Here is a 16,471-nt window from a genome sequence, read left to right on the forward strand (position 1 = left end):
TGCTCCCTAACCCCACGAGACCCCCTCAAACCTCCATTATCCTCCTGTTCCTCTTGTCCCTCCTTGTGGCTGACACAGCTCAGCCTGAGCCAATTCTCAGCAGTTCCCCGAAGGCCCATCAATTCGAGGCTGCAGAGCTCTGAGCTCTCTCTTTTTCCCCTTATCACCTACGGCCCGATTGGTGTCACTGAGTGCTTTGTTCATCACTTTCCCTTTCCCCTGTTCTTCCCTCGGAAAGGAAAATGGAGGTGATGTGAGCCCCAGAGAACCAGACACTGTCGCCTTTCATGTGCCCTGACTGTGGCCTCTGCTGAACTTGCTCAGCCCAAAGAGCTCCTGAAGATGCTGAAAGGCTCCTGTCCCCAAAGGCAATGGGGTCTCCAGAGCAAGTCTCGGGGGAGAAACCTCATGTGGAGCTCAGTCCTTCAAGTGTCTCCCTCCACTACTTTTAGCATTGCTAATCCCTGGCGTTTGATTTTCTGGATAAGTGAGATGTTACTGATGTGGAAGGAAAGGGACCAATCAGGTTTGGTGGGAAGGTGGGTGTCATAGGCTCCTCGGCAGATTTGAAACGCTCCTGTACTCACACTGATTGATCGTTTTCCCTTCCCAATGTTCTACTGTTTCAGAAAGATGCTGAATGCACATCCATGGGTGTTTGTGGACATTTGGGGAGGGGAAAAAAATGTAGAGAAGTGAATTCCAGGCTCTGGTGGGATTCAATTAACAAGTTCTTTACCCATCCCTGGGAGAATGCTGCTTCTTATTCCTCTTGCAGTATGGAACAGAGACATTTCTGCAGAGACAGAGGTGGACATTCCTCGGTCACCTCAGAAAGCCTCACTGAAAACTTCTCTCAATCCATGACCCCTTGACGCGACAGCACTGCATTATTTAGCCCCCGTGTGCCCGTCAGCGCAGCTGCTTTGCCGGCTCCCAGCCCAGGTGCTGTCAAGGAGCAGCTCGTGGCTTTGCAAAGCAGGCCGAGAGCAGCAGCAGCCGTGTCCGGAGGGCGAGAGGCGGCGGCAGAGGCGCAGCCCGCAGCAGTTTGGCGTGAGGCAGCGGCGGGCTCGGGAGCGAGGGGAGGCCGGGCGGTGCGTGGCGAGCGTGCGAGCGCGGGTCGCAGGCGGGTTGTGCGGCGCGCCGGGGCCGTGCGGGGCCGTGCGGGGCCGGTGCGGGCGGGCTCGGGGCAGAGGAAGGAGCTGCGGAGCCGCGCCCCGGGAGCCCGGCGGGCGGAGCGGCAGCGGCCCCTGCTGGCCCCGCCCGGCCCCGCCCGCGGCGGTTCGTGCCCGGCCGCAGCCCCGGCTCCTCTGCCCGTGGCCCCCAGCGCGCAGTAATACACGGCCGCGTCCCCGCGCCGGGGCACAGCCAGCCACAGCGCGCTGGAGCGCCCGTCCTCCGACACCGACAGCGTTCCTGCAATGCCCGCCACATCCTTGGAGCCTCTAGCAGCGAAGGCGAGGAATTCGGGTGCTCGACCCGGCAGCTGACGGTAGAAATGGATGAAATCGCCGCTCACTTTTTGGGGATGTGAGCAGGTGATGTTGATGTCGGTGCCCTCGGTGGTCTCCAGGAACGGCTCCTGCTGCACCTGGGCTCTGGCCAAAGCCACTGCCATGGAGAAAAAAAGGATCAATTTTCCTTTGCAGAAAATGCCATGCAAGGGGAGATGGGAGAGGACGACAGAGCAGAGCGCACTTTGATATGTTTGAATCCTCAAGTATGGAGACGTAATTCTCTGAGAGTATTTGATTGAAGGTAAGGACCTATGTGAGATGTTTTGAAGGTAAATCACAAAGAAATGTCAAAAATAGACTGGCTCAGAGGAATGGATGAAAGGATGGATGGATGGATGGATGGATGGATGGATGGATGGATGGATGGATGGATGGATGCATGGATGCATGGATGAAAGGATGAATGCATGGATTGATGGCTACAGACATAGAAGACAAAAGGCAACGTCTGAAGCAATGATTTACAGACGGAAGAAAATTTGAGATCATCTGGGTGGACAGAGGACAAGTAAGAACAGAAAAGGAAGAGAAGAGCAAGAGATGAATCTTGAGCATGGGCCGATCTCACACAGCCCGCTGACCCGGACGTCCCAGGTCGCGAACGCCACGCACCGAGCAGCAGCGCGGCCAGCGCCGGCAGCCCCGCGGCCCGAGCCCGCCGCATGGCGCCGCTCCGCCGGCCGAGCCTCGCTGTGCCCCTGAGCCCCGGCTCTGCTGCGGCCGTGCCGCCTCCTCTGGGCCGCCGCCAGCTCCGCCCCGGGGCTCAGCCCTGCGCCGCTGCCGCTCGGCCTCTCGCCCAGTCCCGCCAGGGAACGGAGCGGAGGCGAGCGCGGGGGCTGCGGGGCGGCGCTCGGCTCTCTGCACGTCGCAAGCGGCGGCGCCGGGCTGGGGCCCAGGGCATCGGGCTGGCATCGTGCAGCTCAGCATCGACACTCCCTGCCTTTCCTTCGCTCCCATCATCTGTTCCCTCACCTCCTCCCTTTGCTGTCCTGTGGGGACTCCCGAATTGTCCTTCAGGGCGCTGGAAAGAAATCCACTCACACGGATCCAGGACCTGGGCATAAAGGCCCAGCCTTTATTCGTGTCCATGAAACCAATCGGATGCAGCTCTGGGGAGAGCAGCTGTGCACTGGCCTGGAGACACCAGTCTGTGTCTTGGTGTCTGTGTGTCCCTGTGTCCATGTGTCCATGTGTCTGCGTGTCCCTGTGTGTGGGCACTCCCAGCCATGTTGAGACACTCCCAACAATTCAAATGGAATCAAACTAAAAATCCAAACTTGAGTGAAACTATAATTCCTGGGGCTGAAAATTGGCAGTAGCAGAGTGTGATGTTTAGAGCAGCTGAGAAAGGAGAGCTCAGGAAGCAGGGACTGCATTTCAGCGCCTCTTCCCTGGACAAATCTCCTGCAGGCTGTTGCATTACTGCCCAATGGCACCCGGACTCCTTCTGAGTCTGGGCAAATGCTGCTCTGAGATGCTCAGGGCAGAGCCGTGGAGAGCGTCTCCAGTGAGATCAACGCATTCCACTGGCTCAGTAACACAATAGGACAGACAGACACACACACAGACACACACTCAGAGATGCACACATACCGACACACACACAGACGCTCATTTACATCAGGAGTGGATTCATGTAGGAATTTGCGCTCCCCCATGGATTCCTGTGGACCCTGCCTGAACACAAGCGCACACAAAGCAGGAGCACAGGCAAGGACACAATCAGCCAAGGACGCTGCTGAGGAAACCTGGGAACAACTGCAGCAGGGCTGGAGCCTTGTGGGGAAGGCCAAGGAGTCAGGCAAGGCCCTGGCATGGTTTGGGTACTCACAGGCTGAACACAGGGTAGGATGGCCAGAGAGACACGAATACTTTCCTGAAGGCAATTTTAACAGGGCAGGGTCAGAACCAGCAGCCCAGTGATGACACACGGGGCGGGAAAAACTGGTGGGCATCAGGGTGAGCTGAGGAAGGAAGAAGGCAAGGTGACCCCGGGTCCCGGACGAGGGGAGAGAAAAATAACGCGGCATCTGACTCCATCTTCAGAAGGCTGATGAAGTACTTTATTCTATAAATCTACAGTGGAATCTGCCATGCACTCACAAGCTCAACTGCACTCATCCATGACTCTCGCTGACTGTGTCAAGATTGCCAGCAGACAATCTCGACACAGGCACACTCTTGGCCTTGATTGGCCAAGGGAAGAAAACATCCTCACTTTGGGTAAACAATCTCCACATTCCATTCTACTTTGGCACAACACAGGCACAGCAAGTGATAAGAACTGGGTTTGTCTTTCTCTGATGTCCAGAGAACGTGGGTCCCAGCTATATTCCTGGGAAAAGCCGTGCCTTGCTTTTCTCCATGAGGAGAAATGTGGTAACAAGTGTGTGGGAATAGATCCGTGTTGGGATGTGCTTTGTGTGTGCCCATCTCTGGACAGGAGTGTTCACGTAGATGTGCGTGCAAAGGCTTGGGTGCAGGAGCAGGAATAGGAGCGAGCGTGCGTGTTTGCACATCAGTGGGGACATGGCAGAAGGAGAAGTGTCTGTGCCTGGGTCCCCTTTGGAAAGGTGAGTGCACAGACCTCTTCATAAATGCAGAGCTATGAGCTTCTCTTTGGGCATGTGCAAGCTCCTGAGCGTGTTTGTGGTACCGTGCACTCTTCCATGTGCAATAAGAATTCGTTAATAAGTTCTTCTCCTACTCTGGGTGATGCTTTATTCCCAGCAAGGTGTCAGGGACGCTGAGGGATGTGATGGAAGGGAGGAGAAGCAATAGCAGTTAAACTGAGGGCAAGCTGGCCCGGAGTGTGTCACCCTTTTCCCTGTCATTTGTCAGCAGGTTCCCTTCCTCACTGATCCACGAGCCAACGTCTCCCGAGCTTTCCTTTGGCTGCCCATAGGCTCAGAAATCCCTTCCCTGAGTGCCTCAACCGCTGCTGAAATGTTCCTCTCCAGCAGAATTGTTCTGTACGCCTTGCAGGGCAGCATCCTTGCGCTCGGAGGTGTCTCTGGCAGGAGGCCAGGCCGTGTGCGGGGCCCGTGGTGGTTCCCGTTCGGGGTGGCGCGGGTTCCAGGCGCGGCTCGGTCCGTGCCCCGCCGAGCGGCGTCAGCCGGGAGCGGAGCGGCCCCTGCTGGCCCCGCCCGGCCCCGCCCGCGGCGGTTCGTGCCCGGCCGCAGCCCCGGCTCCTCTGCCCGTGGCCCCCAGCGCGCAGTAATACACGGCCGCGTCCCCGCGCCGGGGCACAGCCAGCCACAGCGCGCTGGAACGCCGATCTGCCGACACCGTCAGACGCCCTTCAGGGGCTCACACTTCCTTGGACGCTTTAGCAGTGACCGCCACGAGTTCGGGGCTTTGGCCCGGCAGCTGACGGTAGAAATGGATGAAATCGCCAGTCCGGATATTGGCGTGTGAGCACTTGATGCTGATGCCGGTGCCCTCGGTGGTCTCCAGGAACGGCTCCTGCTGCACTTGAGCTCTGACCGCAGCCACTGCCAGGGAGAGAAAAGAAACAAACTTCAACTCCTACTTTCTACCCAGCTCTGCCTGCCAACCCCCAGAACAAAGCCCGCAGAAGCAGCCAGGAACACAGAGAGATGAGGAGGAAAACAGTTCCTGGGGATGTCACAGACACATGTAGGAATGGAAGTGTCCATTAATCGTTTGTGGAGAGATGAACGAGTGAATGACAGAAGGATCGGTGCAGTCACTTGAGAACGGGAGGATGTGGGAGAAAGCACAGAAAGACAAGAAGAAAAAGAGCAAGGGGTAAGGACAGACTTCGTGAGTAATAAAGAAGGAATGCTTGTGCCGGGTTGGGTAGAGAAAATAATCCGCAGATTTCTGCGGACTATGGGATGGAGAAGCGTAAGTGATACACAAGAGAACCGCTCTCGGGACGAGGTATGACAAGAAGCCAGGCTGGACAGCAGCCTCCGGGGAGATGCGGGATCGCCCAAACGCCGACCCGGCCCCTGGGGCACCCAAAACGCACCGAGCAGCAGCGCGGCCAGCGCCGGCAGCCCCGCGGCCCGAGCCCGCCGCATGGCGCCGCTCCGCCGGCCGAGCCTCGCTGTGCCCCTGAGCCCCGGCTCTGCTGCGGCCGTGCCGCCTCCTCTGGGCCGCCGCCAGCTCCGCCCCGGGGCTCAGCCCTGCGCCTCTCACGGCACCGGCACTACGAGCGACACGAGCACCTTGGGCACGGCCGGCGACAAGAGACAGCCGTGTCCCATCGCACACACCAGCGGCACCGCGCGGGAAGCGGATCCGCCCTGCGCACACCTGCAGCGGGCAGCTGCCGGCCCCAGCCAGCTGCACTCGGGCTGCTTGTGAGCCTGGGCAGCTGCTGCTCTGGGCTGGGCAGGGCCAGGGCAGTGCTCGCTGGCCCTGCCACGGTCGGGACATTCCCTCCCGATCAGGGACGCACACGGACACACACAGGGCCGTGCTCTCCGGAGCGGAGCCCCAGACAAATCCCTGCTTCACGTGTGTCCATGCAAACGGGGCTGCTCCAAGGGCACCCAAGGCAGCAACACACAGCCAGCCCTGGGCTCTGCTGAGCACATGTGGGGCCAAAAGCAGCAGGGCTGCAGTGTGGAAGGACAGGCTCCCAGGCGAGCACAGGGGATATTCTTCTTTCCTGAGAGACTGCACAATGTGGAAATGAGTCAAAATTGTCCAAAGCACTTTCCCAATGGAAGTGCTGGGATGAACGCTGTCCAAACCATCAGACCATTGTACACACATGGGGATGCAACTTCTGCTGAGCATCAGGGTGAGATCAGAGTCCCTTCCCCAAGCTCTGCCTTGCACTGACACATCCCCTCCCTGCCCTGGCTTGTTGCACAGCTGAGGAAGCTCCCTGCACCAGGGTGTCTTGCACAGCACAGAGGTACAAGGCAGTGTCAGAGAGCTCCACTTCCTCCAGCTGCAGGACACTGGATTTTCTCGTGGTGTTCAGGTGCGTGGTGATCCGGCCGCTGCGCCTGGGGCCAGGCCCTGCCTGATAGGAGACCAGCTCTGGGGCTTGGCCTTTCCGCACCTGGTACCACAGCAATGCCCTAAAATAACGGATGTGGTATTTGCAGGTGGTGTGGAAGGGGTGTCCCTGCTCCACCGTGACTGGTCCATCGTCCTGGGTGACCGTGTCCTGCCCCGTGGTGCCTGCAAGAAATTGCTGGTGAGCAGCTCCACAGGGAGAGACAATGGGAAGGAAATGGAAGTGCATGGAAAACTCTGGTGGAGAAATCTCCCTGCCCTGCAGGCAGAGCCCTGAGAGATTTTTGGCAGGAGCTCGGAGCTCTTTGCTCTGCATTACCCAAAGCAGAGCTGGGCTGTGTCCCTGCTGCCGGTCCCCGAGCTGCTTAAAGGCCCAAGGAACAGTATGTCATGCTTGAGCTTTGTGTGCAGGAGCCAGCACCCTCCACCTTCCTGAGGAGCCAAGTGAGGTACAGCAGAATGGTTCATCCTGCTTCCCCATCTCTGTCACCTCTGAGGGCTCCTCGATCCCTGAGAGCACACAAAACTGAGCTTGGAAAGAGGGAGCCCTGGTTGTGTTGCCAATTGAGAGAACTCTGGAAGCCGTGGCAGAGCTGTGTCAGCCTGGAGGCAGAATGGGACTCCCTGCTAATGTTAGTGGAGTGAGAACATTGAGGTGCCTGGGGAGGGTTTGACAGGATCTGGGAATGTAAAGTTTAAATGGGAGGAATGTGGGGCTGTAGAGACAACTGAGATCCGCTGATGTGACTGCGGGAGGATCATAAGAGAGAGGCAGAGGGAGATGATTTTAAGGTTAGAGAAAAGACAGAGAAGAGATCTGAGGTTTCTCTTCCTTCCCTTTTCCATTGCAAATCGAAGAACTTCTTGAGCAAAGGCTTGCAAAACCACAAAGGGAAGCAGATTTCTCTCAGTCTTTTCCCTCTTTTCACCATATTTCCCAAAAGGTCTTGATTGGGCTCTCAAGGGTTTCCTGTGGGCAGAGAGAAGAAGAGAAAGAAGAGACTAGGGGTGCCTTGGGGAAGAGCCAGGACTTACCCAGGAGCTGGCCCAGGAAGACGGTGAGGATGAGATGTGCCAGGTGCATGGCGAGACCAAGCTGCGTGTTTGCCGAGTGAGGAAGAGCCCAAAGCACGTCCGAGCGCCGAGAGAGCAGAGCTGCCGGGAACGCCTGTGGGCGGGAGCAAAGGAAGCGGCGGCGGCGGGAGCAGGCAGAGCAGTGCCCTGTCCTTGCCGTGCCTGAAATGCTCCGTGTGCGTTTGTCGCTCCTCCAGCAGCAGCCCCCGAGGCTCCCTCAGCCATTGGCACTGGGAGCATCCCGTGCCCCTGCGGCCTCAGTGATGGGAAGGGGCTGTTCCCGCTCAGCTCGCACTGGAGCCTCACCTCCGCAGCTGCAATGGCCAGCTCTGCTGCACTCCCAGGCCTGGGCGCTTGGGAGCTCAGGGGCTTCTTCCCCGCTGAGGTTTCTCACCCTCCCGAGGTGTCCTCAGCTCTCTGGGGTCACTGCAAATCTCCCAATCCAGAAGGCTTATGGAGAACTCCAAGGCTGGAGGCTGCACAGCCTCACAAGCATTCCTTGGTGGGTGCTCCCTAACCCCACGAGACCCCCTCAAATCTCCATTATCCTCCTGTTCCTCTTGTCCCTCCTTGTGGCTGACACAGCTCAGCCTGAGCCAATTCTCAGCAGTTCCCCGAAGGCCCATCAATTCGAGGCTGCAGAGCTCTGAGCTCTCTCTTTTTCCCCTTATCACCTACGGCCCGATTGGTGTCACTGAGTGCTTTGTTCATCACTTTCCCTTTCCCCTGTTCTTCCCTCGGAAAGGAAAATGGAGGTGATGTGAGCCCCAGAGAACCAGACACTGTCGCCTTTCATGTGCCCTGACTGTGGCCTCTGCTGAACTTGCTCAGCCCAAAGAGCTCCTGAAGATGCTGAAAGGCTCCTGTCCCCAAAGGAAATGGGGTCTCCAGAGCAAGTCTCGGGGGAGAAAGCTCATGTGGAGCTCAGTCCTTCAAGTGTCTCCCTCCACTACTTTTAGCATTGCTAATCCCTGGCGTTTGATTTTCTGGGTAAGTGAGATGTTACTGATGTGGAAGGAAAGGGACCAATCAGGTTTGGTGGGAAGGTGGGTGTCATAGGCTCCTCGGCAGATTTGAAACGCTCCTGTACTCACACTGATTGATCGTTTTCCCTTCCCAATGTTCTACTGTTTCAGAAAGATGCTGAATGCACATCCATGGGTGTTTGTGGACATTTGGGGAGGGGAAAAAAATGTAGAGAAGTGAATTCCAGGCTCTGGTGGGATTCAATTAACAAGTTCTTTACCCATCCCTGGGAGAATGCTGCTTCTTATTCCTCTTGCAGTATGGAACAGAGACATTTCTGCAGAGACAGAGGTGGACATTCCTCGGTCACCTCAGAAAGCCTCACTGAAAACTTCTCTCAATCCATGACCCCTTGACGCGACAGCACTGCATTATTTAGCCCCCGTGTGCCCGTCAGCGCAGCTGCTTTGCCGGCTCCCAGCCCAGGTGCTGTCAAGGAGCAGCTCGTGGCTTTGCAAAGCAGGCCGAGAGCAGCAGCAGCCGTGTCCGGAGGGCGAGAGGCGGCGGCAGAGGCGCAGCCCGCAGCAGTTTGGCGTGAGGCAGCGGCGGGCTCGGGAGCGAGGGGAGGCCGGGCGGTGCGTGGCGAGCGTGCGAGCGCGGGTCGCAGGCGGGTTGTGCGGCGCGCCGGGGCCGTGCGGGGCCGTGCGGGGCCGGTGCGGGCGGGCTCGGGGCAGAGGAAGGAGCTGCGGAGCCGCGCCCCGGGAGCCCGGCGGGCGGAGCGGCAGCGGCCCCTGCTGGCCCCGCCCGGCCCCGCCCGCGGCGGTTCGTGCCCGGCCGCAGCCCCGGCTCCTCTGCCCGTGGCCCCCAGCGCGCAGTAATACACGGCCGCGTCCCCGCGCCGGGGCACAGCCAGCCACAGCGCGCTGGAGCGCCCGTCCTCCGACACCGACAGCGTTCCTGCAATGCCCGCCACATCCTTGGAGCCTCTAGCAGCGAAGGCGAGGAATTCGGGTGCTCGACCCGGCAGCTGACGGTAGAAATGGATGAAATCGCCGCTCACTTTTTGGGGATGTGAGCAGGTGATGTTGATGTCGGTGCCCTCGGTGGTCTCCAGGAACGGCTCCTGCTGCACCTGGGCTCTGGCCAAAGCCACTGCCATGGAGAAAAAAAGGATCAATTTTCCTTTGCAGAAAATGCCATGCAAGGGGAGATGGGAGAGGACGACAGAGCAGAGCGCACTTTGATATGTTTGAATCCTCAAGTATGGAGACGTAATTCTCTGAGAGTATTTGATTGAAGGTAAGGACCTATGTGAGATGTTTTGAAGGTAAATCACAAAGAAATGTCAAAAATAGACTGGCTCAGAGGAATGGATGAAAGGATGGATGGATGGATGGATGGATGGATGGATGGATGGATGGATGCATGGATGAAAGGATGAATGCATGGATTGATGGCTACAGACATAGAAGACAAAAGGCAACGTCTGAAGCAATGATTTACAGACGGAAGAAAATTTGAGATCATCTGGGTGGACAGAGGACAAGTAAGAACAGAAAAGGAAGAGAAGAGCAAGAGATGAATCTTGAGCATGGGCCGATCTCACACAGCCCGCTGACCCGAACGTCCCAGGTCGCGAACGCCACGCACCGAGCAGCAGCGCGGCCAGCGCCGGCAGCCCCGCGGCCCGAGCCCGCCGCATGGCGCCGCTCCGCCGGCCGAGCCTCGCTGTGCCCCTGAGCCCCGGCTCTGCTGCGGCCGTGCCGCCTCCTCTGGGCCGCCGCCAGCTCCGCCCCGGGGCTCAGCCCCGCCTCTCACGGCACCGGCACTACGAGCGACACGAGCACCTTGGGCACGGCCGGCGACAAGAGACAGCCGTGTCCCATCGCACACACCAGCGGCACCGCGCGGGAAGCGGATCCGCCCTGCGCACACCTGCAGCGGGCAGCTGCCGGCCCCAGCCAGCTGCACTCGGGCTGCTTGTGAGCCTGGGCAGCTGCTGCTCTGGGCTGGGCAGGGCCAGGGCAGTGCTCGCTGGCCCTGCCACGGTCGGGACATTCCCTCCCGATCAGGGACGCACACGGACACACACAGGGCCGTGCTCTCGGGAGCGGAGCCCCAGACAAATCCGTGCTTCACGTGTGTCCATGCAAACGGGGCTGCTCCAAGGGCACCCAAGGCAGCAACACACAGCCAGCCCTGGGCTCTGCTGAGCACATGTGGGGCCAAAAGCAGCGGGGCTGCAGTGTGGAAGGACAGGCTCCCAGGCGAGCACCGGGGATATTCTTCTTTCCTTTTCCTGAGAGACTGCACAATGTGGAAATGAGTCAAAATAGTCCAAAGCACTTTCCCAATGGAAGTGCTGGGATGAACGCTGTCCAAACCATCAGACCATTGAACACGCATGGGGATGCAACTTCTGCTGAGCATCAGGGTGAGATCAGAGTCCCTTCCCCAAGCTCAGCCTTGCACTGACACATCCCCTCCCTGCCCTGGCTTGTTGCACAGCTGAGGAAGCTCCCTGCACCAGGGTGCCTTGCACAGCACAGAGGTACAAGGCAGTGTCAGAGAGCTCCACTTCCTCCAGCTGCAGGACACTGGATTTTCTCGTGGTGTTCAGGTGCGTGGTGATCCGGCCGCTGCGCCTGGGGCCAGGCCCTGCCTGATAGGAGACCAGCTCTGGGGCTTGGCCTTTCCGCACCTGGTACCACAGCAAGGCAGTAAAACCACTGGTGTGGTATTTGCAGGTGGTGTGGAAGGGGTGTCCCTGCTCCACCGTGACTGGTCCATCGTCCTGGGTGACCGTGTCCTGCCCCGTGGTGCCTGCAAGAAATTGCTGGTGAGCAGCTCCACAGGGAAAGATTCCAGGCAGGAAAAAAGCAAAGTGTGTGCAAAACCCTTGTGGAGAAATCTCCCTGCCCTGCAGGCAGTTTCAGACATGTGCCGATGGACACGGGTGAGAGTGATTTTGGGCTGTGTTTCAGAGCTCTCAGCACAGCAGGAGCCTGACAAGAAGTGGGCTTTGTCCCCGCTCCTACTGCTGCTGCTCAGACGACAGGAGAACAGCCTGGATTCAGTGTGGTAGCGCAGGCTGAGGACCCATCGAGATAGAGCAAAATGGTTCATGCTGCTTCCCCAGCCCTGTCCCCTCTGGGGGCTCCTAAGTACACAAAAGCTGAGCTTGGAAAGAGGGAGCCCTGCTTGTGTCCAGCCCAGAGAACACTGCAAGCTGCGGCAGAGCTGTGTCAGCCTGGAGGCAGAAGGGAACTCCCTGATAATGTAATGTAATGAGAAACAGTGAGGTGCCTGGGGCAGGTTTGACAGGATTTGGGAATTGACATTTAAATGGGAAGAGTGTGCATTGCAGAGACAGCTGAGATCTGCTGATGTGACTGCAGGAGGATGAGAAGAGAGAGGCAGAGGTGGATGGATTGAAAAGAGACAGAGAAGAGGTGGGAGCTTTCACTTCTCTCCTTTCCCTTTTCCTTTACAAACCAAAGAGCTTCTTCAGGAAACACTTGCAGAACCACAAAGAGGAGCAGATTATTCTCAGCCTTTCCCCTCTATTCACTGATCTTTCCCCACATGACCCTGATAAGGCTGTTGAGGATTTCCTGGGGAGAGGAAGAAGCACAGGGGTGCCTTGGGGCTGAGCCAGGACTTACCCAGGAGCTGGCCCAGGAAGACGGTGAGGATGAGATGTGCCAGGTGCATGGCGAGACCAAGCTGCGTGTTTGCCGAGTGAGGAAGAGCCCAAAGCACGTCCGAGCGCCGAGAGAGCAGAGCTGCCGGGAACGCCTGTGGGCGGGAGCAAAGGAAGCGGCGGCGGGAGCAGGCAGAGCAGTGCCCTGTCCTTGCCGTGCCTGAAATGCTCCGTGTGCGTTTGTCGCTCCTCCAGCAGCAGCCCCCGAGGCTCCCTCAGCCATTGGCACTGGGAGCATCCCGTGCCCCTGCGGCCTCAGTGATGGGAAGGGGCTGTTCCCGCTCAGCTCGCACTGGAGTCCTCACCTCCGCAGCTGCAATGGCCAGCTCTGCTGCACTCCCAGGCCTGGGCGCTTGGGAGCTCAGGGGCTTCTTCCCCGCTGAGGTTTCTCACCCTCCCGAGGTGTCCTCAGCTCTCTGGGGTCACTGTTCATCTCCCGATCCAGAAGGCTTTTGGAGAACCCCAAGGCTGGAGGCTGCCCAGCCTCACAAGCATTCCTTGGTGCGTGCTCCCTAACCCCACGAGACCCCCTCAAACCTCCATTATCCTCCTGTTCCTCTTGTCCCTCCTTGTGGCTGACACAGCTCAGCCTGAGCCAATTCTCAGCAGTTCCCCGAAGGCCCATCAATTCGAGGCTGCAGAGCTCTGAGCTCTCTCTTTTTCCCCTTATCACCTACGGCCCGATTGGTGTCACTGAGTGCTTTGTTCATCACTTTCCCTTTCCCCTGTTCTTCCCTCGGAAAGGAAAATGGAGGTGATGTGAGCCCCAGAGAACCAGACACTGTCGCCTTTCATGTGCCCTGACTGTGGCCTCTGCTGAACTTGCTCAGCCCAAAGAGCTCCTGAAGATGCTGAAAGGCTCCTGTCCCCAAAGGAAATGGGGTCTCCAGAGCAAGTCTCGGGGGAGAAAGCTCATGTGGAGCTCAGTCCTTCAAGTGTCTCCCTCCACTACTTTTAGCATTGCTAATCCCTGGCGTTTGATTTTCTGGATAAGTGAGATGTTACTGATGTGGAAGGAAAGGGACCAATCAGGTTTGGTGGGAAGGTGGGTGTCATAGGCTCCTCGGCAGATTTGAAACGCTCCTGTACTCACACTGATTGATCGTTTTCCCTTCCCAATGTTCTACTGTTTCAGAAAGATGCTGAATGCACATCCATGGGTGTTTGTGGACATTTGGGGAGGGGAAAAAAATGTAGAGAAGTGAATTCCAGGCTCTGGTGGGATTCAATTAACAAGTTCTTTACCCATCCCTGGGAGAATGCTGCTTCTTATTCCTCTTGCAGTATGGAACAGAGACATTTCTGCAGAGACAGAGGTGGACATTCCTCGGTCACCTCAGAAAGCCTCACTGAAAACTTCTCTCAATCCATGACCCCTTGACGCGACAGCACTGCATTATTTAGCCCCCGTGTGCCCGTCAGCGCAGCTGCTTTGCCGGCTCCCAGCCCAGGTGCTGTCAAGGAGCAGCTCGTGGCTTTGCAAAGCAGGCCGAGAGCAGCAGCAGCCGTGTCCGGAGGGCGAGAGGCGGCGGCAGAGGCGCAGCCCGCAGCAGTTTGGCGTGAGGCAGCGGCGGGCTCGGGAGCGAGGGGAGGCCGGGCGGTGCGTGGCGAGCGTGCGAGCGCGGGTCGCAGGCGGGTTGTGCGGCGCGCCGGGGCCGTGCGGGGCCGTGCGGGGCCGGTGCGGGCGGGCTCGGGGCAGAGGAAGGAGCTGCGGAGCCGCGCCCCGGGAGCCCGGCGGGCGGAGCGGCAGCGGCCCCTGCTGGCCCCGCCCGGCCCCGCCCGCGGCGGTTCGTGCCCGGCCGCAGCCCCGGCTCCTCTGCCCGTGGCCCCCAGCGCGCAGTAATACACGGCCGCGTCCCCGCGCCGGGGCACAGCCAGCCACAGCGCGCTGGAGCGCCCGTCCTCCGACACCGACAGCGTTCCTGCAATGCCCGCCACATCCTTGGAGCCTCTAGCAGCGAAGGCGAGGAATTCGGGTGCTCGACCCGGCAGCTGACGGTAGAAATGGATGAAATCGCCGCTCACTTTTTGGGGATGTGAGCAGGTGATGTTGATGTCGGTGCCCTCGGTGGTCTCCAGGAACGGCTCCTGCTGCACCTGGGCTCTGGCCAAAGCCACTGCCATGGAGAAAAAAAGGATCAATTTTCCTTTGCAGAAAATGCCATGCAAGGGGAGATGGGAGAGGACGACAGAGCAGAGCGCACTTTGATATGTTTGAATCCTCAAGTATGGAGACGTAATTCTCTGAGAGTATTTGATTGAAGGTAAGGACCTATGTGAGATGTTTTGAAGGTAAATCACAAAGAAATGTCAAAAATAGACTGGCTCAGAGGAATGGATGAAAGGATGGATGGATGGATGGATGGATGGATGGATGGATGGATGGATGGATGCATGGATGCATGGATGAAAGGATGAATGCATGGATTGATGGCTACAGACATAGAAGACAAAAGGCAACGTCTGAAGCAATGATTTACAGACGGAAGAAAATTTGAGATCATCTGGGTGGACAGAGGACAAGTAAGAACAGAAAAGGAAGAGAAGAGCAAGAGATGAATCTTGAGCATGGGCCGATCTCACACAGCCCGCTGACCCGGACGTCCCAGGTCGCGAACGCCACGCACCGAGCAGCAGCGCGGCCAGCGCCGGCAGCCCCGCGGCCCGAGCCCGCCGCATGGCGCCGCTCCGCCGGCCGAGCCTCGCTGTGCCCCTGAGCCCCGGCTCTGCTGCGGCCGTGCCGCCTCCTCTGGGCCGCCGCCAGCTCCGCCCCGGGGCTCAGCCCTGCGCCGCTGCCGCTCGGGCTCTCGCCCAGTCCCGCCAGGGAACGGAGCGGAGGCGAGCGCGGGGGCTGCGGGGCGGCGCTCGGCTCTCTGCACGTCGCAAGCGGCGGCGCCGGGCTGGGGCCCAGGGCATCGGGCTGGCATCGTGCAGCTCAGCATCGACACTCCCTGCCTTTCCTTCGCTCCCATCATCTGTTCCCTCACCTCCTCCCTTTGCTGTCCTGTGGGGACTCCCGAATTGTCCTTCAGGGCGCTGGAAAGAAATGCACTCACACGGATCCAGGACGTGGGCACAAAGCCCCAGCCTTCCTGCGTGTCCATGAAACCAATCGGATGCAGCTCAGGGGAGAGCAGCTGTGCACTGGTATGGACAGACCTGTGTGTATTTGTATGTCTCTATGTCCATGTATCCATGTTTCCATGTGTCTGCGAGCCCTCCCAGTCGTGCTGAGGCACTCACAACCTTTGAAACGGAATTAAGCTAAAAATCCCGACTTGGTGAAACCATTTTTGTTCGTGCTGGCAATTGGCAGTAGCAAAGTGTGATGTGTTTAGGGCAGCTGGGAAAGGAGAACTCAGGAAGCAGGGAGTGCATTTCAGCACCTCTTCTCTGGACAACTCTACCGCAGGCTGCTCCATCATTGTCCAGTTACACCCGGCCTCCTTCTGAGTCTGGGCAAATGCTGCTCTGGGATGCTCAGGGCAGAGCTGTGGAGAGCGTCTCCAGTGAGATCAACGCATTCCACTGGCTCAGTAACACAATAGGACACACACTCACACACACAGACGCACTCAGACACACACAGAGAGGCTCCGTCACATCGGGTGGATTCATGCTCGAATTTGTGCTCCCCCATGGATTCCCGTGGACCCTGCCTGAACACAAGCGCACACAAAGCAGCAGCACAGGCAAGGACACAATCAGCCATGGACGCTGCTGAGGAAACCCGGGAACAACTGCAGCAGGGCTGGAGCCTTGTGGGGAAGGCCAAGGAGTCAGGCAAGGCCCTGGCATGGTTTGGGTACTCACAGGCTGAACACAGGGTAGGATGTCCAGCGAATCATGGCTACTTTTCTGAAGGCAATTTTAACAGGGCAGGGTCTGAACCAGCAGCCCAATGGCGTCACATGGGGAGGCAGAAAGAGGAGGCCATCGGGGTGAGCTGAGGAGGGAAGAAGGCAAGGTGAATATGTGAGTGTGTGGGAATCGATCTGTGTTGGGATGTGTCACGATCCGTCCTTACGAACGGAGATTGTGATGGTTCCTTACTGGATCTCAGGGTACAAAACACCAACACGGCAAGGGGTTTGCAGTAACAATCAAAACCAGTATACTTTACTGAGTAATCACAGCAAAATGCATTGGAGGGGATTGGGGAAAAAAGAGAGAAAGCCTATGGAAAGAAAAACGTTGAGAGAAAGGGAGG

At 58.3% G+C, this 16,471-nt stretch overlaps 3 protein-coding genes, 3 long non-coding RNA genes, 1 pseudogene and 1 gene segment (V, D, J or C); 3 read left to right on the forward strand and 5 right to left on the reverse strand.

Annotated features, from left to right (window-relative positions):
- Positions 1-69: 69 nt before the first annotated feature.
- On the reverse strand, positions 70-10,649 carry LOC119712265. Its single transcript, XM_038163306.1, has 3 exons — positions 10,329-10,649; positions 2,130-2,249; positions 70-1,611 (listed from the first exon to the last, which is right to left on the reverse strand). Exons 2-3 carry the CDS (start codon positions 2,179-2,181, stop codon positions 857-859), a joined length of 807 nt encoding a protein of 268 aa, XP_038019234.1. The 5' UTR covers positions 2,182-2,249; positions 10,329-10,649; the 3' UTR covers positions 70-856.
- Positions 1,412-2,526, forward strand: LOC119712285. Its single transcript, XR_005259805.1, has 3 exons — positions 1,412-1,538; positions 1,650-1,758; positions 1,985-2,526. It is a non-coding gene; the product is annotated as an uncharacterized LOC119712285 (long non-coding RNA).
- Positions 4,524-6,298, reverse strand: LOC119712276 (annotated as a pseudogene).
- On the reverse strand, positions 8,639-10,339 carry LOC119712263. Its single transcript, XM_038163304.1, has 2 exons — positions 10,209-10,339; positions 8,639-9,710 (listed from the first exon to the last, which is right to left on the reverse strand). Exons 1-2 carry the CDS (start codon positions 10,258-10,260, stop codon positions 8,956-8,958), a joined length of 807 nt encoding a protein of 268 aa, XP_038019232.1. The 5' UTR covers positions 10,261-10,339; the 3' UTR covers positions 8,639-8,955.
- On the forward strand, positions 9,511-10,268 carry LOC119712284. The gene is made up of 3 exons (XR_005259804.1): positions 9,511-9,637; positions 9,749-9,857; positions 10,064-10,268. It is a non-coding gene; the product is annotated as an uncharacterized LOC119712284 (long non-coding RNA).
- A 321-nt stretch (positions 10,650-10,970) lies between the features above and the next one.
- LOC119712278 lies at positions 10,971-12,700 on the reverse strand. The segment is given in 2 exon segments: positions 10,971-11,381; positions 12,224-12,700. Coding segments are annotated over 2 exon segments (432 nt in total).
- A 136-nt stretch (positions 12,701-12,836) lies between these two features.
- LOC119712264 lies at positions 12,837-15,019 on the reverse strand. The gene is made up of 2 exons (XM_038163305.1): positions 14,889-15,019; positions 12,837-14,378 (listed from the first exon to the last, which is right to left on the reverse strand). Exons 1-2 carry the CDS (start codon positions 14,938-14,940, stop codon positions 13,624-13,626), a joined length of 807 nt encoding a protein of 268 aa, XP_038019233.1. The 5' UTR covers positions 14,941-15,019; the 3' UTR covers positions 12,837-13,623.
- On the forward strand, positions 14,179-14,943 carry LOC119712283. The gene is made up of 3 exons (XR_005259803.1): positions 14,179-14,305; positions 14,417-14,525; positions 14,744-14,943. It is a non-coding gene; the product is annotated as an uncharacterized LOC119712283 (long non-coding RNA).
- Positions 15,020-16,471: the final 1,452 nt, after the last annotated feature.

The sequence above is a fragment of the Motacilla alba genome, chromosome 27 (genome assembly GCF_015832195.1).
Source record: "Motacilla alba alba isolate MOTALB_02 chromosome 27, Motacilla_alba_V1.0_pri, whole genome shotgun sequence".
Lineage (NCBI taxonomy): Eukaryota > Metazoa > Chordata > Aves > Passeriformes > Motacillidae > Motacilla > Motacilla alba.

Bases quoted from the DNA above. Each gene is read 5' to 3' on its own strand.
- LOC119712265 (XM_038163306.1), bottom strand. From the start codon at position 2,181: ATGCGGCGGGCTCGGGCCGCGGGGCTGCCGGCGCTGGCCGCGCTGCTG. The intron at 1,612-2,129 runs GTGCGTGGCGTT...TCTCCATGGCAG, and splicing joins GCTGGCCGCGCTGCTGCTCG to TGGCTTTGGCCAGAGCCCAG.
- LOC119712263 (XM_038163304.1), bottom strand. From the start codon at position 10,260: ATGCGGCGGGCTCGGGCCGCGGGGCTGCCGGCGCTGGCCGCGCTGCTG. The intron at 9,711-10,208 runs GTGCGTGGCGTT...TCTCCATGGCAG, and splicing joins GCTGGCCGCGCTGCTGCTCG to TGGCTTTGGCCAGAGCCCAG.
- LOC119712264 (XM_038163305.1), bottom strand. From the start codon at position 14,940: ATGCGGCGGGCTCGGGCCGCGGGGCTGCCGGCGCTGGCCGCGCTGCTG. The intron at 14,379-14,888 runs GTGCGTGGCGTT...TCTCCATGGCAG, and splicing joins GCTGGCCGCGCTGCTGCTCG to TGGCTTTGGCCAGAGCCCAG.